The 23,128-nt window shown below is 44.9% G+C and overlaps 1 protein-coding gene across 1 annotated transcript; it reads left to right on the forward strand.

Annotated features, from left to right (window-relative positions):
* The first annotated feature begins 2,464 nt into the window (after nucleotides 1–2,464).
* On the forward strand, nucleotides 2,465–21,616 carry OASL (2'-5'-oligoadenylate synthetase like). Its single transcript, XM_066255053.1, has 6 exons — nucleotides 2,465–2,860; nucleotides 8,139–8,421; nucleotides 9,605–9,780; nucleotides 15,296–15,537; nucleotides 18,210–18,357; nucleotides 20,261–21,616. The coding sequence occupies exons 1-6, from the start codon at nucleotides 2,666–2,668 to the stop codon at nucleotides 20,747–20,749; spliced, it is 1,533 nt and encodes a 510-aa protein (XP_066111150.1). The 5' UTR covers nucleotides 2,465–2,665; the 3' UTR covers nucleotides 20,750–21,616.
* The last annotated feature ends 1,512 nt before the right edge of the window (nucleotides 21,617–23,128 follow it).

Below are 23,128 nucleotides of genomic sequence, written 5' to 3' on the forward strand. Positions count from 1 at the left end.
GCATGGCGATCATGTTCTGCAGCTTCAGATCTGCTTTTCTCAACAGAATGAACGCGACAGGCTGAAAGTGGCTGAAAGATGTCAACGAGAAACAGCAGATCAGCGTCAAACATGACTCCGTGCTCAGCAATCACGCGATTACCGTCGCCTTACATTCCGGTACAACCCAGCTGATGATTATAGTTTGAGCTGGCATGTTCTCATCGGCACTATGACTGAAGTGTGTCCTTATTGTAAGGCTCTAAAAGTTAATGGAGAAACAAAAGAAATGTGTTGCGCCACCAGAAAAATTAAACTGCCTCAACTTGAAGAACTATCAGAGCCATTAAAAACTTAGCTTGCCAGATATACCGCCGAATCAAAGCATTTCCTATCTAACATCAGGAAATAGAACTCATGTTTCCAAATGACATCGTTCAGTGCAGAAATCGTAACAGCTCAATTCATGCCAACTTTCAAAGTGAAAGGTCAAATTTATCATAAAGTCGGCTCCCTGCTTCAATTCCCAGTTGGTCAACATAAATTCCTACAAATGTATTTCATCGGTGATGGCAAAGATGAATTAAATGCACGCTGCAGAATTTCTACCAGCATAAAAAGGTCCATCATTTACCAACTGCAAGAGCTTCTTCATGAAACAACAATTTAGTGCGTTTGTTCAAAACAGCAATTGACATGATGTCATCTGATACACACAAGATTGTTATTCATGCTGACAAAACGGCTGCTGGAGAACATGTGTGAAGATTCAATGCTTCAAGTATAGACGAAGTGACAATTGTTATAGTCGGAGATCAATTCCAACCTAGAGATATTGTTCTTCATTGAAGAAACAATCAATTGACAAAAGTTGCAGAAACTCATTGATGCTACAATGCCATGCTATATCCAATCATTTTTTGGGATGGTGCTGATGGATATCACTTCAACATTAAGATGATAAATCCAGTCAGTGGCGAAGAAACAAATATGAAATGCAGCGCAATGAACTATTATTCATACCAATTAATGATTCGAGAGAATGAAGATAATCACATTTTGAAATGCCGTCAATTGTTTTACCAAACATCGTAGATATGTATGCGAAAATTGAAACAGAACATTTGATATTCATCTGTTTGAGTCAGACCAAGCTTCGCTCTGAAGAATACATTCATTTGTGAGATGCAGTTGTAAATGATGGTAATACAACTAACGTTGGAAGACTAACGATTTTGTCATCTTCATATATAAGCAGTTCACGTCATATGCATGAGTATGCTCAAGATGCAATTGCGTATGTTCGTCACTATGGGTGTGTAATCCAGCTTGGGACGATATACAACAGCTCTTACTTCCTGGGCAATCGCAGGTGGATAGGTATGACATCACAGCACGTGCTTTCAGACAGAAGCTGAAATCGCTGATGGATTTCATGGTAAAACATGAAGTGTTTGGATCTGTGTGTTATAAAAAAATTAATGAGCAACGTCATAGAAGCAACAATCTTGACAGGACCTTTCGAAGGTGAAGATGTCCTCATTCCTCTCACATTCCTATGATTCTAATGTATATACCATTTCAATTTAAGAGATTGCAATTCCTAATTCGAGTGGCGTTTGCAATCACCATCAACAAGGATCAGGGCCAATCTTTAGAACTGTGCACTTTAGATCTACACACAGGCCTGACCTGTGGTGGCGCAGTGGATAGAGCGTTGACGTGGAAATGCTGGGGTCGCCGGTTCGAAACCCTGGGCTTGCCTGGTCAGGGCACATATGGGAGTTGATGCTTCTAGCTCCTCCCCACCTTCTATCTCTGTCTCTCTCTCCTCTCTCTCTCCCTCTCTCCCTCCCTCTCTCTCTCTCCCTTTCTCTCTCCTCTCTAAAAATGAATAAATAAAATTTAAAAAAAAAAAAAATTTTTTTAAAATTTTTAGATCTACACACAGATTGCTTCTCACATGGACAATTATATGTTGCGTGTTCTAGACTTGGCAAACCAGACAGTCTCTATATCTGCACAGACAATGGAACAACAAAAAATATTGTATACCCACAAGCATTGTGAAATTAAACATATTAGAAATGTGAGCTTTCTCTTTTCTTTCTTTTCCATTTAACCAGACTGAGCCACAGCAACGTGAGGCTCGTGGCCAGGTACAGCTAGTAAATAAATAAAGTCTGTTCTGTCTGATTCCAGAGGTCCTAGTGCCCATCCCAACCATGAACAAGTCCATTTTCTTTCTGAACTTCAGTTTGTGTGACAAGATGGGGTGACTGGATTGCCAGATACCATCCAGCTTTGACCTATTAGGAGAGTTGCCTCCTCTAAGGGCCAAACTCAAGCCAATTTCACTTTCCAAACGTCATCAAAGGGAAACTCAAAAAAGTTGAGAATCGAAACCAATAGCAGAAAAGGTAAGCTGGAAGCCAAGCCTGTTAAGGTGGCCCCAACTTTCTGGCCTCAGCTCAAGTGTCCCTCAATGCCTCTGCTACAGCGAGGGGTCTCCAAGAAGGGATCCCCAGATCAGCCTGGTCACTCCTGGTTACTCTCCACTATGTGACTTTATCGTAACAGGATGCTGGAGGACAACAGAGGAAGAGCCTCCTTAAGGGAGGGAGTGTATGCCAGGAGCTGAGTGTGTGGCTATATATCTGTCTAGGAGTAGTACTCTCAGACAGAGATGGCACTGTCCCCAGAGCTGTATGAAACCTCTGCCTCCAAGCTGGACTCCTTCGTGGCTCAGTGGCTGCAGCCCAGCCGGGAGTGGAAAGAAGAGGTGCTGGAGGCTGTGCGGATCGTGGAGCAGTTCCTGCGGGATGAGCCCATTGAGGAGAAGCGTGGGTCGGAGACAGTGCGGGTGCTAAAGTTGGTGAAGGTGAGGCTGATCTTCTCTGTCCCTAGCCAGGGCCAGGCAAACCCAGTATGAGGGTCCTCATCCCGGAGGATGCTGGAGACCTCTTGCCTAGCCCCTGCTGCTAACATCTTAAGACACCCCACCTTAGCTGCCTGCACGTCACCACACTGCTGCCTTGAGCAGAACAACCTGGTAAGGAAGCTAATAACAGTTCACTTTTCAGGGTACACTAGCCTCTAACCCCTTATTACATAGAATATAGTGATATATTGCCACTAATTTGTGCACCCTGTGAGGTAAATACTATTCTTTCCCCGTTTTTCAGATGAGCAAAATAGAGGCTCAGAGATGTAAGATTCCTAACAACTAAATGCAAAGCAAGGTCTTTGACTGGCTCCTGGTGGGAATAGATCATCCATAAAATACCCTTTAGAAACAATTGGGGATATTTTAATATGACCTGGATGTTAGACAATGTAAGGACATCATTGTTGATTTTGTTAAGTGTAATAGCTCTGAGGTTATAGGGGAAACGTTCTCTTTTGTTGGACACAAATGCTAAAATATTGGACAAAGTTTCTTGGTGTTTGTAATTTAATGTAGTTTCAGTGGTTTTCAGCTTTTTTTTACACTTGGGACTGATGAAAATAGGGAAATTATTTCTAGAACCGCTAAGGCAGGAATCACCCTGAGCATAAGCAAATTCAACTAAGATCATTGGGTCTATAATTTTCATATGACATCAGGGTAGTTAACTCTTTTGTGAACTAGCACGAAATTTTTGGCAGATGGGTCCACGGACTGGGGGTTGGAAAACACTTGTTTAAATGAAGCAAATGTGGCGAGGAATTCAGACTTGCTGAATCTATCGCTGACTGTATATGTGTGTATACACACACACACACACACACACACACATACACATGTTCATTGTATTCCATTCTCTATATTTCCAATTTTTATAATAAAAAGGTGGGGTTTTTTTTGTATTTTTCTGAAGCTGGAAACTGGGAGAGACAGTCAGACAGACTCCTGCATGCGCCCGACCGGGATCCACCCGGCACGCCCACCAGGGGTGACGCTCTGCCCACCAGGGGGCGATGCTCTGCCCCTCTGGGGCGTCGCTCTGCAGCGACCAGAGCCACTCTAGCGCCTGGGGCAGAGACCAAGGAGCCATCCCCAGCGCCAGGGCCATCTTTGCTCCAATGGAGCCTCGGCTGCGGCTGCGGGAGGGGAAGAGAGAGACAGAGAGGAAGGGGAGGGGGGTGGAGAAGCAAATGGGCGCTTCTCCTATGTGCCCTGGCCGGGAATCGAACCCGGGTCCCCCGCACGCCAGGCCGACGCTCTACTGCTGAGCCAACCGGCCAGGGCCAAAAAGGTTTTTTTAAATGAAAGCACAGAAAGGTGAAGTGATTTGCTCAAGGTCACACAGCTAGTGGTAGAGCTGGGATTTGACCCAGGGTCTATCTGACTCCATAGCAAGGGCTCCAGAGTGCCCCAGAGAGATTTTTCCCCAGGCCCTTTCTCCAGCTGCCTTATGTCACCTCCTGTCCTAGTTAAAATCAAAATTCAATAGAGTCAAAACTAAAAAGGGCATGAGACTCTGACAGTCTCAGTCAATCCCTCTTTTAAGCATTAAGGAAACTGAGGCACAGAGAGGGTGACAGATGTCCCAAGGTCACACGGCAGGCTTGTGACAAAGGCAAGACTGGAATTAAGACCCCCCACCCTGAATTATGGTTTCCAGCCCAGTGCTCTAGTTTTATGTCCAGGGGCAGCCGCCTTGGGGAAAGATTTAAAAGCCATAGACACCACCTCCGACCCCCTACATCTTTTCTTTGTACCCATCCTCAGCATCTGAAGCTGGTGGTCATGTGATTTAGAAGTAAAAAAATCATGCATTTTGACATCAGCCAGACCAAGGTGTGATTCTTGGCTTCTTCCTTTACTGGCTGTGTGACCATAGATTCATCACCTTATCTCTCAAACCCTGGGTCTCCTCATCTGTAATTGGGCAGGAGCCTCAGCAACACCATCATCTCTCCCTCATCAAGCAAATGGGGAAGCAGGCTAACTGATTAGCACATGGTAAATGCTTTAAAAAAAAAAAGTATTGTTATAAATTCTTGCCTGAGCTATCTTTTTGGTCTGGGGCACCAGTCTGAGTCAGACAGATCCTCCCAGACCACCTGGCCGACTACCCAGATGATGCAGTAGCACAGTAGTCCCCAACCTTTTTTGGGTCACGGACCGCTTTAATGTCAGAAAATATTTTCATGGACCGGCCTGTAGGGTGGGACAGATAAATGTATCACGTGACCAAGACAAATGTCAAGAGTGAGTCTTAGACGGATATAACAGAGGGAATCTGGTCATTTTTAAAAATTAAAACATCGTTCAGACTTAAATGTAAATAAAACGGAAATAATGTAAGTTATTTATTCTTTCTCTGAGGACCGGTACCAAATGGCCTACAGACCGGTACCAGTCGCAGCCCAGGGGTTGGGGACCACTGCAGTAGCAGATGTAACGAGGGAAGTCTGCAGACAGGAGGATGCTACGAACAGAATGAGTTTTGACATTAGGAAATGACATTTACCCAGCTCTCAAATTCTGCCCACAGACCATATCTACTTCTCACCTTGAAACCATGAAATAATATAGACACCCAAAGAGCAATGGCTAATGAGAAATAATACTTTATTTGTCCTCTAAACCCTCCCCTCACCCTAAAAGTCTGGTGACCTGGGCTGGTCCATGTGAGTGAATGCTTGTTCCTGAATGAGTTGGGTTTGAACTAAATAGGTTTGAACTAAAGCAAATAATGAAACCTGGGGTTTTTTTGGTAAGATTTAAGTAAAGGCATATAATACAGTCAGATGAGGTTTTAAAAATTGATTTGAGAGAGAGAGAAAAGAAGAAATATAGAAACATCGATTGTTGTTCCACTTACTTATGTATTTATTGGTTGATTCTTGCATGTGCCCTGACTGGGGATTGAACTCACAGCCTTGGTGTATCAAGACGTCAAGACGATGCTCTAATTAACTGAGCTACCCAGCCAGGACAAGAAGCCTATTCTAAATGGTCTTTCCTCTCTGTCTGGGTCTTAATACTGAGAAAGGTCTTCAAGGGAATGTGGTCCTCGTCTGCACACAGGGACCCATCCTCAACCCTCTCACACGGGGCAGAAACACTGAGTCTGAATGCAGGTAGAAAATGAGAATGGAAAAAGTAGCGGGGGAGGGGGATGGCAGACTCCTCCTTCTCAGAAGCAGAGCCTGACTCATGGACTTAGGCCCAGGGAAGCAAAATATCAAAAAGCCCCACCCTGTATTCTGCTTCTTTAACTACGACTATAACTCCTAGCTAGGAACCCATAGCAAGTTAATGAGCCTCCACTGCTTCAGGTTTCTCATCTGTACTTTGGGGATAATTATACTAGTAGTCACGTCCATTAGTGGGTGTGAGGATGAAAAGGTCTTGTTATTTATAAAGGGCTTTCAGGAGTGCCAGACACAGTGAGTATTCATCCCACCAGGAGAAGTAACTGACCTGAGGTCTGTTCACTCCAGCAATTCCGCCTCGCAGTCCAAAGTGAGAAAGAAGGAAGGCCAGAGAGTTGTGGGTCTTTTGTATACCAGAGGCAACAGGGGCTGGAGAGCAAGCAGACTCTCAGAATATCAAAGAGACCCCTTCAAAATCCTCTAACTTGGGCTCCTTCCATTCATATGAGGAAACTGAATCCCAAGCAGCAGAAGGAATGATATAAGTCAACCAGATAAAGAGGAAGAAATGAATCCTAGCCAGTTAGCTCAGTCGGTTAGAACAGTGGTCCCCAACCCCGAGCCGTGGACCAGTACCGGTCCGTGGGCCATTTGGTACCGGTCCGTAGAGAAAAAAACAAATAACTTACATTATTTCTGTTTTATTTATATCTAAGTCTGAACGATGTTTTATTTTTTAAAAAAATGACCAGATTTCCTCTGTTACATCTGTCTAAGACTCACTCTTGATGCTTGTCTCGTAAGTTCGACAATTATATTTAAAAATACCACAGTTTTTATGCCAGTCGCATAATTTTATTTTGTGCATTTATCCGTCCCAACCTAAAGGCCGGTCCATGAAAATATATTCTGACATTAAACCAGTCCGTGGCCCAAAAAAGGTTGGGGACCACTGGGTTAGAACATCATCCTGAAACACCAAGGCTGTGGGTTTGATCCCCCGCCAGGGCACATACAGGAAGTGGCTAATGAACACACAACTAAGTGGAACAACACATGAATGCTTCTCTCTCTGTGTCTCTCAAAAATCAATTTTTTAAATAGTTAAATAAAAAAGGAGAGCCTGACCAGGCGGTGGCGCAGTGGGTAAAGCATCGGACTGGGATGCGGAAGACCCAGGTTCGAGACCCCAAGGTCGCCAGCTTGAGTGTGGGCTCATCTGGTTTGAGTAAAAGTCCACCAGCTTGAACCCAAGGTCGCTGGGTCCAACAAGGGGTTACTTGGTCCACTGAAGGTCCACGGTCAAGGCACATATGAGAAAGCAATCAATGAACAACTAAGGTGTTGCAACGTGCAATGAAAAACTAATAATTGATGCTTCTCATCTCTCCGTTCCTGCCTGTCTATCCCTCTCTCTGACTCTCTCTCTCTGTCACTGTAAAAGAAAAAAAAAAAAAAAGGAGAGAGAAGAAATAAATATATTGCTGACTTCCTGTGTGTGGGCAGCACAGCAAACCTTTGGCACACACTCCCTCATCTAATTATCCCAGTTACCCAGTGACTCATGGTCTATCATTTTCATTTCTCCCATTTTACAGACGTAGGATTCAGGATGATCACATAGCTGAAAAACAAGGGCAGGAGTCGAGGTCAAAGTTAGGTTGCTCCATCTTACAGCTGTGGCTCTTATCCACCAAGCAATCCTACGCCCCTTTTGTTAATGTCATAACATTACTCAGACCGACCCTCCTCCCCCAGTTGTCAAACAGCCCTGTGGAGTAGTCATTCATATTCTCTTGAAACTAACATGACTCTGCAGATGAGAAGACAGAATCAGAGCAATGCAGTGTGGTAAATATGAAGCTTAGGCTCTGGAGTCAGGCTATGTTCTGTGTGACCTTGGGCAAGTGGCTTACCTTCTTGACATCTCAATTTTCTCACCTGTAAAGAGTGAGTATTGGTACTGCCCACCCCATCCGTCAGGGGTGTAGAGATTATTAAACATATAAAGAGACTCAGGGATTGCCTGGTACAGACAGTGGCCTAGGGTAACCAGGCTCTGTGTTCTGCAGGTGGGCTCCTTCGGGAACGGCACAGTGCTCAGGAGCAGCACGGAGGTGGAGCTGGTGGTGTTCCTGAGCTGTTTCCACAGCTTCCAGGAGGAGGCCAGGTACCACCATGCTGTTTTGAGAAAGATATTGAGAAAGCTGATGACTTGCCAGGACCTGCTGGACCTCGGGCTCCAGATCTTGGGGGTGTTCCCGGGAGTCCCTGATGCTCTCGTGTTTACCATCCAGACCAGATGGAAGGAGGAGCTCATCACTGTCACCATCGTGCCTGCCTATAAGGCTCTGGGTAAGGGGAGAGGCAGCCCACCCAACTCACACATTTGCCCTTCCCGAGAGACCTGCAACGGCCTCATTTCTCATTCATGGCCACATTCATCCCCTTCAACCCGTGTCATGCTCGGGGCTGGTGACCACAACGCATGGGACTGATCCAGCTCAGGCTGTCATGCAGCTCAACTTGGGAAACAGATTTCTCAAAGAATCACACAGATAAATATATGATTGCAAGAGGAGGCAAGGCCCATGGAGGGGAAGGAGTTAGAAGAGTAACCTCAGCTGCTTCTGTAGCACTTATCATAGGTGGGGGGTGGGGGTGGAGGCTGTCATTGTTTGGGCTTTTCCAGAAGCAGCCTCTGATCCAATGGTTTGAGGGCAGGCAGTCCCAGGAAATGCTGGGAGGGAAGGGGAATGGAACAGAAAGGGAAGGCACGTGATAAATCAACACATAGCCTGACCTTTGGTGGCACAGTGGATAAAATGTTGACCTGGAATGCTGAGATCGCTGGTGCAAAACCCCGAGCTTGCTCGGTCAAGGCACATAGGACAAGCACTCAATGAACAACTCAAGTGAAGCAACTATGAGTTGATACTTCTCACTCCTCCCACCACTCCTCTCTCTGAAAAATCAATAATAAAATCTTTACTTTAAAAAAAAAATTAACACATAGAGCTACAGTGGGGGACAGAGGCAAGGAATTCGTGATGCATGCCCCAAAACAGCACACCCCTCAGCAAATGTGTTTTCAGAGCCCGGCTTTCTTACCTGGAACTGGGTGTCCCCTATGGTGATGGGAGGTTCAAATAAATCTGAGAGAGAGATCCAAAACAGACATTAAGGGCAGAAGCAGATTTAAGGTGGGCGCACCTGGCAGGCGCCCTGGGCCCCAACTTCTGAAGGGCCCCGCAAAACCCCAACTCTACACTTTTTTCTAATGTAAGGGGCCCAATATTTTCTTCTGTGCCCGGGGCCTCAACCCACCTTAATCCGCCTCTGATTAAGGGAAAGTGTTGGAGACATTGAGGGAAGACAATACTCCTTGAGTGGCCTAAGAATTAGAAAACTGCATTTTTTCTCCAAAAGGACAATTCTCTTTATTCTCTCAGGCTATAAGTAGAAATACGCCAGGGCATTATAGCAACCTGAGGCTTCCTCAATCCACACCCTCTCCCTTTGCTTCCTCTCACTCTAGGGTCTTCTGTTCCCAACTCTCAGTTACACCCTGAGGTCTATGTGAATCTGATTGAAACCTACGGTGACCCTGGACATTTCTCTCCTTCCTTCTGCGAGTTGCAGAGGAACTTCGTGAAACATCGGCCAACCAAGCTGAAGAGCCTGCTGCGGTTGGTAAAACACTGGTACCTGCAGGTGAGGGGACTGCCAGGAGGGGGGCCGGAGGAGGTGTGGAGGGCGGGGGTGGGGGTGTGTGGAGGCAAAGGCCCGATTTGTCATCTCAGGCAACTGCCTCAAGGTGAAATGGAGGTAGGTGGGGGGGGGGGCAGGGGGGGAGAATGCTAGTCTTTAGAACTATATAATGAAATAATGAAGAAGCTAGAGAAAGAGGAGGAAGAGGGGGAGAAGGGGAGGGCGATAAGAAAAACAGATGGAAGGAAGAAAACAAAGAATTTACAGAATTTCGGTAAACAAGTACTTGGCATGCTCCATCCAGTTACACAATTTAAGACTGGCTAATGTTAATTTCACTGAGATAGCTGCACGTTAACCTGTTAAGGACTAACAAGAGGAAGATTCATTTAATTTCACTCACACCAACCTGTTCTTTGATTCGGTATTATTGATGTTTTATTCAACAAGTTTTATTTAGCTAAGTGTTAGATGTGTTGATGGACAGACACATAGAGACATAAACAGTTCGTATTGTATGATGGAATGAAAAAGTCCCATACATAGGGCTGGGAAGGATCAGTTTGTTTTTGTCTGGAGTTTTGTATAGTCCCTGGTGTCATTACTGACTTTCATGGCCAGTAGTAGTTTAGTGTTATCAGTTCATGGCCAGTAGTAGTTTAGTGTTATCAGTTCATGTCCAGGGAGGAGAGGGGGTTGCCAGGGACCGAAGAACTGCGTTGAGAAGCTGAAACTGGTGTATTGAATTAAGAATATGCAGATTATATAACTTGCTGAGTGAGGGGTCAGCAGGTAGCTTCCTTAGCATCTGAGCTCCCACTTTGGGAAAGCGAAAACCAAAACCCATAGGGTGGTTCTGATTGAAGGTGCAGTTTCAATATAACTACACAAAGGAAGTAGTCACAAGATTTATTACTTACAGATCCCAGAAGCAAGGGGGTTTAATGAGGAGGGGAGGGTGGGGGCGGTGCAGGCTGTCCACCAAGTTAACAAGGTAGTACTTATTATTTATAAGGTGGTTGGAGTGCATGCAGGTCACTAATTTTTCCTGGGCTTAAATTATTTTATTTTAAAAGGTGCCCTGAGAAAAGCAAAGCAGGAACTTATGATGGGAATCTGAAACACAAGTTCTATCTAAATGGTCAGACTCTGGGTGTGAGCAGGGTTATCATACTGAGAAATGTGGAGGCAGCAACTCAGAAAAACAAAGCTGATTTTCAAAAGGTGTTTTTCTCATCACAGGAGCATGTAATTTAGATCCTTAGGTTTCATCTGTCCAATCTTAACTGTAGGGATGTCACTGATCTCAGAGATGTCCCAAGTTTGTTGATACTCGCTTATGCCTGCCTAAAAAGTGTTATTTTTACTATCTATAATGCTGGCTTTCATAAGCCTTAGAGCACTATCAGGTCGGTATCAGGAAGGACTTTATAGGCATCATTTCCACATACGAGGATCTGTCCTTGATTTTTTTAAAAAATTTACCAACAAACTGATGTTTTCTTTTTATACTTTGAAGTGTTTAATTTAGCACAGTTATGGGAACAAGATGGAATTTACTACCCCAAGTATTTTCAGTTGAGCCTTTTGACTTCAGTTCTTCGTTTGTTTGAGAGAATGTTTTTTGCCATTTTTAGTGTACAATTCAGTGGCAGTTACATTCACAATGTTGCGTAAACACAACTGCATTCAATTTTCAGAACTTTTTCATCACCCCACATAGAAACTCTGTACCCATCAGACACTAACTCCCCATTCTCCCCTCCCCCAGCCCCTGGCAACCACCATCTTACTTCCTGTCTCTATGAATTGACCTATTCTAGCTTCCTCAGATAAGTGCAATCATACAATATTTGTCTTTTTGGTCTGTTTTGGGGGTTTTTTTGTCCTTAATTTGTAATAGTGAGATTGATGATTATACCTAATTGGATGAGATCTCTGGCATAAACACACATTTGTTCATGGATTTAATTTATTTTTATTGATTTATTGATAAATTGACTTTCCTAATTCTATCCTGGTAGAAAGAAGGACTTTTTTTTTTTTTTTTTTTTTACAGAGACAGAGAGAGTCAGAGAGGTTTAGACAGGGACAGACAGACAGGAACGGAGAGATGAGAAGCATCAATCATTAGTTTTTCGTTGCGCATTGAGACTGCTTAGTTGTTCATTGATTGCTTTCTCATGTGTGCCTTGACCGCGGGCCTTCAGCAGACTGAGTAACCCCTTGCTGGAGCCAGCGACCTTGGGCTCAAGCTGGTGAGCTTTGCTCAAACCAGATGAGCCTGCGCTCAAGCTGGTGACCTTGAGGTCTCGAACCTGGGTCCTTCCACATCCCAGTCTGACGCTCTATCCACTGCGCCACTGCCTGGTCAGGCAAGAAGGAGGACATTTTTTTTTTTTTATTGAGCTAATGTAAATATGACTTTGTCCTGAAAAAAGGAACTTAAGGTCACTTTGTGAATATTTAACCACCATTCTGAATAGTTTTGTAAAAAGAGCCACTTTATATATGCTATTATTTTGCAAAATACTTATCTTTGTTTTTCTGAGGATTGTTAGTTTATAACCTATAGTAGAAATTTTTATATAAATTTTTATCCTGAGGTTTCAGTTGGAATAATATATCACTCAAAGAATGTTTAGTCTTAGTTTGCACAAGTACAGCCCTATAGAGAAGATAGGAGATACATTAAATAGAGTTATTTTCTTACATATCCATCAAACAGAATATTAACCAGGGTAATCAATTCTTGTTTTTTTGACCTTGGTTAAATAACTGCTTTTATGAAGTCATCTACTTCTGGAATAGAAGAATCTGGTGAAATTCTGACTCAATCCTTTTTGGTAAAGATATGAACCTTTATCCATGAATTTATTCCCAATAAGACTCCATAAATACCCCATAGTGGAGGGGGGAGAGAGGGATCTGCCCACAGATAGATTAAATTGTTATCAGATCATTCTTTTTCTTTTATATACATGAAGACAAAAAGAATTAACCCTTTTTGGCCTGACCTGTGATGGCGCAGTGGATAAAGTGTCGACCTGGAAATGCTGAGGTCGCCGGTTTGAAACCCTGGGCTTGCCTGGTCAAGGCACATATGGGAGTTGATGCTTCCAGCTCCTCCCCCTTCTCTCTCTCTGTCTCTCCTCTCTCTCTTTCTCTCTCTCTCCTCTCTAAAATGAATAAATAAAATAAAAAAAAAGAATTCTGAACTTTTATAAAAAAAAAAAGAATTAACCCTTTTGGTTTTTTATTTTAATTAAGGGTCAAAATTAACATAGCATAAAATCCATCTATCAGTCAGCTCCTAATCTTATAGGCTATATTCCGGGAGTCACATACAGACATGCAGACAAATTTTTGAGTCATTTATATTCATAATGATATGCAAGACAACAATAGTGAGGCTCCCAGGAGATAACAGAATTTTCAAGATGCACATAAAGTAAGAGAAAGAAAGAAAAATACAAAATATTATAAAAACCTTATTTGATGGCCACACAACAGAAAATAATTCCTAATATCTTAATATCCATTTTCCAATAGAGATCATGGGGTAGTCAAACCATAAAACCATATTCACAGATTGTTGTCATCAACAGGGACATAAGTGGCACTCGGCACTCTACAATAGGAACAAGAACGAGAATCAGAATTGGCCGAAAGTCAGATCTAATCCAAAATCAAAAATAGCAACAGAGCCTGACCTGTGGTGGCACAGTGGATAAAATGTTGACCTGTAGTGCTGAGGTCGCCAGTTTGAATACCTGGGCTTGCCTGGTCAAGGCACATATGGGAGTTGATGCTTCCTGCTCCTCCTCCCTTCTTTCTCTCTCTCTCTCTCTCTCTCTCTCTCTCTCTCTCTCTCTCTCTTTTCTCTCTAAAAATGAATAAATAAAATCTAAGAAGAAACAAAAATAGCAACAGAGTAGATTTAGGGAGGAAGGAGAGAGACAGCAGCAAGAATTGGCCCTGGCCAGTTGGCTCAGCGGTAGAGCGTCGGCCTGGCGTGCGAGGGACCCGGGTTCGATTCCCGGCCAGGGCACATAGGAGAAGCGCCCATTTGCTTCTCCACCCCCCACCCCCTCCTTCCTCTCTTTCTCTCTCTTCCCCTCCCACAGCCGAGGCTCCATTGGAGCAAAGATGGGCCGGGCGCTGGGGATGGCTCCTTGGCCTCTGCCCCAGGCGCTGGAGTGGCTCTGGTCGCGGCAAAGCGACGCCCCGGAGGGGCAGAGCATCGCCCCCTGGTGGGCAGAGCTAGCCCCTGGTGGGCGTGCCGGTGGATCCCGGTCGGGCGCATGCGGGAGTCTGTCTGACTGTCTCTCCCCGTTTCCAGCTTCAGAAAAAGAAAAAAAAAAAAAAAAAAGAATAAAATCTATTGGCATTCAAGATTCACCCTCAGAGTTGAAAGGGGGGCGTGTCTGAGTGTGAACAGTCTAGGGAGGGGGTGGTGCATTTCTCAGGCAACACAGTTTAGACAGTTTGGGAAATAGGTCCCCCCATGATGGACAACCTCAGTGGGACCTCCAACTGCAGAAAGAAACTGAAACAAAAATCATGTATTAAATAATAACTTGCAGAGAAATAGCAAGGGAATCAGGTTGTGGAGAAAAGCCTCAATGCAATGAAAAAATATAATGGGTGTTGAAAGAAATGATTACCAAGATTACTAGGTTTATAGTTAGTATCTGCTCGTGGTGGGAAAATAGCAATTTTCTCACATGCTTATCATACCAAAAAGGGTCAGGACATATCCCAGACAGCAACGTTAGAGGAGCCCAGTATCTCCTAAACATGAGGAAATCAGAGTATCCTGAATGAACATCAGCCCAGGCAGGGAACATAGACCTTTTCTTCTGGTTTGATCTTTGTTTGTTTTGTTTTTATGTACCATTAAATGGTCTAGCGAAGATCCAAAATGAAACAAAGGCCTCATTCTTCCCAAGGCTTACAATTCATCATCTAAGTTTTAAGAATCCCACTAAAATCTAACTCATAATGGAGAAAATAAATTGTATGGCTCCGTTTAAATTCAGAGAGAGAGAGAAATCAATTTGTTCTTCCACTTATTTATGCACTCATTGCTTGATTCTTGCCTGTGCCCTGACCAGGAATTGAACTCATCACTTTGGCATATCAGGATGACACTAACCAACCGAGCTACCCAATCAGAGCAAGAAGCTTTTCTTTAAAGAAAATCTTTCTGAAATCTAGTACCTTAAATTGAATTAACCAGAGCTGCTTAGGCTGGGATCCTGCTCACTTCTTGAGACACCTCATCATAACTCCAACCCAGGAATTATGTCAAGCACAATTGGAAACCCACAGGACTAACCTAGCCCCTTAATTCTAAAATGGGGAAATCCATCTAGGGCCAGAGAGACAGACTTGGCCAAGCTTACACAGCCAGTAGATGGCAGAACTGAGACAAAAACTTGGATATTCCGGTTTATCATCCTGTGCCATCTTATAACAGATTCTTGGGGTCTCTCTCTTCTTATCTCTTTGACAGTATGTGAAAGCCAGATGCCCCAGAGCCATGCTGCCCCCTCTCTATGCCCTCGAACTACTGACCATCTACGCCTGGGAAATGGGAACACAGGAGGATCAGAGTTTTGGGTTGGATGAAGGCCTCACCACTGTGATGGAGCTACTCCAGGACTATAAGCTCCTCTGTATCTACTGGACCAGGCACTACACATTCCAGAACCCAATCATTGAGGGCTGTGTCAGAAAACAGCTCCAAAGAGAGAGGTACTGGACCCCTGCTTGCCTATCACATGTCAGAGAGAGAAGAAAGAGAATTGACGGAGAGGCAGTATCGAGTGTCTCTTTTCCAGGGGAGGGGGCTTTATTAAGTATTAAGGCTATACTGAAACTTTTTTTAAATTTATTGCTTTTGGAAAGAGAGAGAGAGAGAGAGAGAGAGAGAGAGATTTGTTGTTCCACTTTATTTATGCATTCACTGGTTGATTCTTGTATGTGCCCTGACCGGGATCAAACCCACAACCTTGGTATATCAGGATGACTCTCGAACCAACTGAGCTACCTACCCATCCTGGGCTGCACTGAAATCTTGTACTGACAGTTGACTTCTCAGGTTGGTTGGCCTCCTTTCAAAATCACCAGGATCTTAGCAGTTATAAGCTTTTTCTTTGTACCTCAAACCACTGTTCTTCCCTACCTTACTTAGCCTTCTTACCCTCAGAAAACCATTTTAGAATTTATTTTTTTTTTTTAGTGAGAGAGAGAGATAGAAGGACAGACAGGAACAGATAAACAGAAAGGGAGAGAGATGAGAAGCATCAACTCATAGTTGTGGCACCTTAGGTTTTTTTTGTGTGTGTGTGTTTTTTTTTACAGATACAGAGAGAGAATCAGAGAGAAGGATACACAGGGACAGACAGACAGGAACGGAGAGATGAGAAGCATCAATCATTAGTTTTTCGTTGCACATTGCGACACCTTAGTTGTTCATTGATTGCTTTCTCATATGTGCCTTGACCACGGGCCTTCACAGACCGAGCAACCCCTTGCTCGAGCCAGTGACCTTGGGCTCAAGCTGGTGAGCTTTGCTCAAACCAGATGAGCCCTCGCTCAAGCTGGCGACCTCCGGGTTTCAAACCTGGGTCCTTCCGCATTCCAGTCTGACACTCTATCCACTGTACCACCGCCCAGTCAGGCACCTTAGTTTTTTATTGATTGCTTTTCTCATATGTGCCTTGACTGAGAGTGAGGGGTACTCCAGCAGAGCCAGTGACCCCTTGCTCAAGCCAGAGACCTTGGGCTCAAGCTGGTGACCATGGGGTCATGTCTATGATCCCACACTCAAGCCAGCGACCCTGCACTCAAGCTGGTGAGCCTGCGCTCAAGCTGGTGACTTTGGGGTTTTGAACCTGGGTTCTCAGTGTCCCAGGCTGATGCTCTATCCACTGCACCACCGCCTAGTTAGACTTGCTTTTTTATTATTTTTTATTTTTTTAAATACAAGGAAGACAAACCTGGTCTCCTTATGAAAAGAGGCTTGATAATAAGGATGCCCAGAAAATCGAGGCTGCAAAACTATTGGGACCTGAGGCAAACCTATAGATTCCTCTCTCCCTGACTGTGTCTCACTGCCCGCACACTGCTTTCCTCTCTGCTTCTGCTCTCTCCACACCTGCCTACTCCCCTCTGACTCCCAGGTCTGAGGCCTCTAACATCCCTGGTACAAACTCCAGACAGAACCAGTCTGATCACTAGGTACAAGGCTCTCTAGTTGATCGCTTTAGGTCAGGTGACTCCATCCCATAAGACAGTCTGGCTCTCCTACTGACAGGATGATTTCAGGGAGCCAGGGATGTTAGGAGTAGCAAGCGTGGAGCCTAAAATGTTCAGTTCACTCCAATAGCCTACTATCACATTCTATCACATAGATAAAGTCGCAGCTCCCTTCTAAGTCAAAAGCCATAGGAGCACAAGGCTAGCGCTTATCATGGGCTTGGCATCCAACACATGTGGTCATGCCAAGCAACCCAAGGAGGTGTACTGGACCCTCTTCAAGCCTACATTGTTTAAAATATTCATTCAAGCTCTGGCTGAGTAGCTCAGTTGGTTAGAGTGTCATCTCGATACACCAAGGTTGCAGGTTCAATCCCCGGTCAGGGCACATACATGAGTCAACCAGTGAATGCGTAGATAAATGGGACAACAAATCGATGTCTCTCTCTCTCTCTCTCTCTCTCTCTCTTGCTCTCCCTTCCTCTCTCTCTAAAATCAATTAATAAAAAATTTTAAAATATATATATTTATTAAACATTTATATAAAGGAAAGACACTTGGAGGCAGCCCAACCTCTCCTTTGTTGAGGAGGAATCCCATGTACTGGTTGTGAGAACTTAGGAAGGCCTGTGCCTCAGTTTTCTCATCTGAAAATAGAAATAGCAACAATAATACTAGTCCCTACCTATAGAATTGTTGTAAGGATTAAAATAAGTTAATTCACATAGGGTTTGGCCCAATGCCTCAGTATCAGTAGTTAGGGGTGTTGTTGTTATTGTTATCCAAAGCAATTCAGCTGCTCTAGCCTCAAACATAATGTAGCCTGTCAGCAAAACAAAGTCTTTGAACTTAAGAGGCCCATCTACCTGAGTGGGCATTCTTTATTGCTTCAGCATGCCTTTTGACAACTCATCCTCTTTCCCCTACCACACACGTCACCAAAATTCCTTACAAACACCTACAAAACTCTCCCAAAGAGGAATTCTTGGAAATCTAATCATCTCTGTCCCATTATTCTCAAACAATGCTGTTGGGCCTTCCTGGCCCAGGGATCTGGACATAGCAGATGCTCAGGGGCTTGAAGAGATGATGTCTGAGAAGGTTTCTTTCTGGCTTGCAAGCCTCCAAACCAGAAAGAGCCTGGATACCCTCTCCCTGTGTTTCAGGCCCATCATCCTGGATCCGGCTGACCCCACCTACAATGTGGCAGAAGGGTACAGATGGGACATAGTCGCTCAGAGGGCCTGCCAGTGCCTGAAGCAGGACTGTTGCTACGATGACAAGGACAACCCAGTCACCAGTTGGAATGTGAAGGTAATGGCTCCTTTCCTGGCTTCTGCCAGGAGCTTGAAGCCCAGAATGAGATAATGAGATAAATACACGGCATTTACTTATTTATTTCTGTGTCAACAGAGTCAATAGGGCATTAGAATCCGACCGTTTGAGGCCTGGCTGCACCACCCACCAGCTCTGTGAACTTGGGGACATTATTCTCTAAGCCTCAGATTTCTTATCTTCAAATTCTTGTCCTCCTTTCCTCTCTTCTTCCCATACCTACCAGGGCATCAGTTGCATGCGCCCAATCATTCCTTGCACGAGCTGAACCCAGGCAGGTGGATTCAGTCAGCTGTTTTGTTCCAGCACTGGGCTTGGGGTGGGGTGGGTGGTGGGAGCAAGGGGGCAAGGGGACAATAGTCTCTGAAAGAAATATGCACAAAACCTGAATTTTGTGCATATAAAATGAATTATAGAATTAGTTCTCTCATATTTTCAAGCTTGGCCTTCTCCCTTGATCTTAGCCAAAAGGCCAAGAAGTGATTGAGCTAAGCCTTCTCGATCAATAAACCTTTCCTTGCCCCAAACTCTGGGGGCAAAAGAAACTTCTAGAAAGAATTACAAGAGGAGATACTCAGAAAACAAAGTAAAATGCTAAATAATATAATGTGAACCCAAACCTACATATGGGAGAGGTAAAGGCCATAATAATCTATTTTATTCACACTGTACTTCACAATTTGCAACGTGCTCAGCCAGGATAGTTCTGTAAAGTAGAAATGTCAAGTATTATTATTATTATTATTATTATTATCACCATCATTTTACAGATGAGGAAACTGAGGCTCAAATGGGTTAATTGACCAAGGTCACACTGCTAAGAGGCAGCAGGGTTCACAGCCAGGTCTTTGTGGGGCTCTGGAAATGGGACATAAATATTATCTCTGAAGTCACCAGAGAAGGTTCTTGAAGAAGAGAGGGCCAGAGGTGGGCCTTAGAAGCTAGGGAGGGATATAGACACTCAGAAAAAAAGGCAGTCTGTTCAGGTAGAGGATTGAGGCGGGGGCTGAGAGCCAAAGGACTAGAGGTGTGAGCAGGAACAAAAGTCAGGCTTGCTTGGAGCAGGGGCAGGTAGAACCAGAGGTTCTCTAATAAGGTGCAGAGATTATAGACAGGAGCCCACCAGCCCAACAAACCCACAGATGGGCAAGGAAGTGTATGCCTCTGGATTTTTCCTGACTGGACAAACCATCATGCAAAGATTTAAAAAAATTTTTTTATTTACTGATGTTAGAGAGAGAAAAAGGGACACAGAGAGACAGAAACATCGATTTGTTCCTGTCTGTGCCCTGACTGCAGATCAAACCCACACTCTTTGAGTATCGGGATGATGCTCTAAGCAAATGAGCTACCTGGCCAGGGCTGTGCAAAGATTTTTATCTCAAAACATCAGACGATTTGGCCATGCTAGGCCTCTATTCCTTCTAGAAAGGATCAGCTAGCGGGCTGGCCCTCCCTAGCACCCTCCAGGTGTGTTCTTCAGCCACCTGGGACTCTCGGGCCCCTGAGTGTGGCCTCTGATGGTGAAGAACAGACCTTGGAGAGGGCTCATACACCTGCTCTGCTCCTTACTACCTCTATGATGTTCCATGAATCACTTCACCCTACTAGACCATAATTTCCTCATCTGTAAAATGGGGTAATAGGAGAAGCCACCCCTCATAGGGCTGCTGGGAGAATAAAATGCATTAAGAAGAGTATAAAAGGCACCCAGCACAGAGCCCGGAAGGTGGTTGGCACTCCCTTCCAATGTTTGGTAAATGTTTGCTGCTGCTGCTGCTGCTGCTGTTGCTGTTGAAAAGGTAAGGACAGGGGAAGGGAACTTCTGCATGTCAGACAGAGGAGTATGGATTCAACCCCTCTCTCTTCTCTTCCCGTGCAGAGGGCACGAGACATCCAGATGACTGTGGAGCAGAAGGGTTACCGAGATTTGGTCCTCACAGTGAACCCTTATGAGTCCATCAAGAAGGTTAAAGAGAAGATCCGGCAGCGGCAGGGCTGCTTCGGCCTGCAGCGTCTGTCCTTCCAGACGCCCGGCGGCGAGCGGCAGCTCCTTAGCAGCCGCAGCACCCTGGCCGATGGCGGGATCTTTTCCGACACTCGCATCTATCTCCTGGAGACCATCTCCCCCGAGATCCAGATCTTTGTGAAGAATACCAATGGTGGAAGCCATGCCTATGCCATTGACCCCAACAGCTTCGTCCTGGGCCTGAAGGAGCAGATAGAAGACAAGCAGGGGCTGTTTATAAATCAGCAACAGCTGGAGTTTCAAGGCCAAGTCCTGCAGGATTGTTCGGTTTTTAGGAGCTATGGGATCAAGGACAGTGACACCCTCGTTCTTTTTGAGAAAGTCATATATGTTCCATTTTAACTCAGCTAATTTCTTCTGGAAAACCTCTCTGTGCGGTTCTCCATCTCTCCTTCCAGCTCTGCTGGAGTTATCCTAGCCAGTGGAGGGATGAGGACGGGTGTGAAAGATCAGATATACAAATGACCAGACCATATATGTCCAGAGGGTTCTGACCCACAAGCTCCGCAGCCACCAGTTTGGGAAGCCAAACCACAACCTATGCAGCAATCAACCCAAACTTGTCAAGACTTGATCAATAACTACCAGCTTCCCTAATCTCCCCCTATCCCTTCCAACTCAGCCCCAACCAGAAAGATTCAAATAAGCTCTCTATAGTCACATAGAATGATGCCCTGCCTCTGGAGAGCCCACTTCCGGCTTCCCCATGCCACCACCAGTCAAGGCATACCTGAGGTCTTCTCTCTTCTCCACTGTAAAACCTGCCCACTGCCTATCTTCGAGTCTATGCCCAATGCAGGGGATGTTGGCTGACTCCCTTGCTATAGCACGTTGGGATTAAATAACCTTTGTTTGGGAAGTATTTGAGATCTTGCTTCCCAGCAATTGTCATCAGTTTGGCTCAAATAAACTCATAGAAATTCTAAAAAAAAAAACCCCAAACCTTTATTTATTCTCTTTTGGATGGTCTTCATGCTGTCCTAGTGGTGATTGCTTAATCCCTCTATTTTCTCAACTCTGAGAGTGAAAACTATAGAAACTGAGAAAAAGAGAGGTAGTCTGGGAGAGCAAGGAGAACACAGTATAAAAAATCCCACTGACAGGCCCTGGCCAGGGAGTTCAGCTGATTAGAGCATCGTTCTGATACACAAAGGCTCCAGGTTTGATTTCCCAGTCAGGGCACATACAAGAATCAACCAGTGGGGGGGGGGGGGGAGAATCAACCAGTGAATGCATAAATAAGTGAAACATAAATCAGTGTTTCTATCTCTCTGAAATGCCTAAACAAATAAAATAAATATTTAAAATATAAAATAAAATCAATCAATAAATTTTTTAAAGTTCCATTGACTCCATTTTTTCTTTAAAGGAACAACATTTATAACCTTTCCCCAATGTAAAATCAGGTGGAAGAGAATGGTTTTAGCAGCTAGGTAAGAAAAAAGCACAAATCTGGGGTTTGGCCATTAAAAGTTATTTACAATAATGGGAGAGGAAAACAAGTTATTTCATATTACAGACTTCCTCACCCCACCCCATTCCAAAGTTTAATACTTGCTTACCAAATAAAAAAAAAGACACATTTGATTCACAAGCTGGAGGTTTGAACTTGAATAAGACATTTATAGAAACCTAGAGAGGGGCAGTCTCCTTCCCCGGCCCATGTGCCACTAGGCACAGCACAAGAGACTAAAAACTCAACAGGGGTAAGGCGAGGCACTCAGGGTTTGGGAGTGTAGGCACCCCACATCTGGCACGGGGATTATTATTATTTTTTAATTTGACTTACTGATTTCCTTCCCCTCCCTGTAGGGAGAGGAGAAGAGTGAGGGATGGCACTCATAGGTGCCTCACTTTAGTTGTTCATAGATTGCTTGTCCTATATGTACCTTGTCTGGACTCAGGGATTTCAGGAGTAAACAAAACCTATATAGAAAAGAATTCAGCCCTGGCCGGTTGGCTCAGCGGTAGAGCGTCGGCCTAGCGTGCGGAGGACCCGGGTTCGATTCCCGGCCAGGGCACACGGGAGAAGCGCCCATTTGCTTCTCCACCCCTCCGCCGCGCCTTCCTCTCTGTCTCTCTCTTCCCCTCCCGCAGCCAAGGCTCCATTGGAGCAAAGATGGCCCGGGCGCTGGGGATGGCTCTGTGGCCTCTGCCTCAGGCGCTAGAGTGGCTCTGGTCGCAACATGGCGACGCCCTGGTGGGCAGAGCGTTGCCCCTGGTGGGCGTGCTGGGTGGATCCCGGTCGGGCGCATGCGGGAGTCTGTCTGACTGTCTCTCCCTGTTTCCAGCTTCAGAAAAATGCAAAAAAAAAGAAAAGAAAAGAAAAGAAAAGAATTCAGAGGAAAAACCAGTAATTGCCTTCTGCAGGGGTGGGGACAGGGAAAGAGGTAGGGCTAGGGGCAGGAGCATTTCATATTACAAACCTAACTTGGAAAACTACAAGAAACCATCTTCAACTGGCCTTAAGAGGAAAACCAGGTGGATGATGGGAGAATCCACAGCAGGGAGAGGAGGAAAAGGGAACATGTCTGGGAGTGGGCAACAGCCCTTTCTTTTCTGGGCACAGGAAGGCAGCCAGGGCACCAGGTCCAGGCAGTGACCTCACAAGGACAGCACAGTTTCTGCAGCTTAGAGATCACCCACCTGCCCTCATCCAGCTACTCATTTACTCTCTGGCATGGTGTAGGCCACTCTCTGCCCCAAGGGAGGGGACAACCC

This window comes from Saccopteryx bilineata, chromosome 2 (assembly GCF_036850765.1).
Source record: "Saccopteryx bilineata isolate mSacBil1 chromosome 2, mSacBil1_pri_phased_curated, whole genome shotgun sequence".
Classification (NCBI taxonomy): domain Eukaryota; kingdom Metazoa; phylum Chordata; class Mammalia; order Chiroptera; family Emballonuridae; genus Saccopteryx; species Saccopteryx bilineata.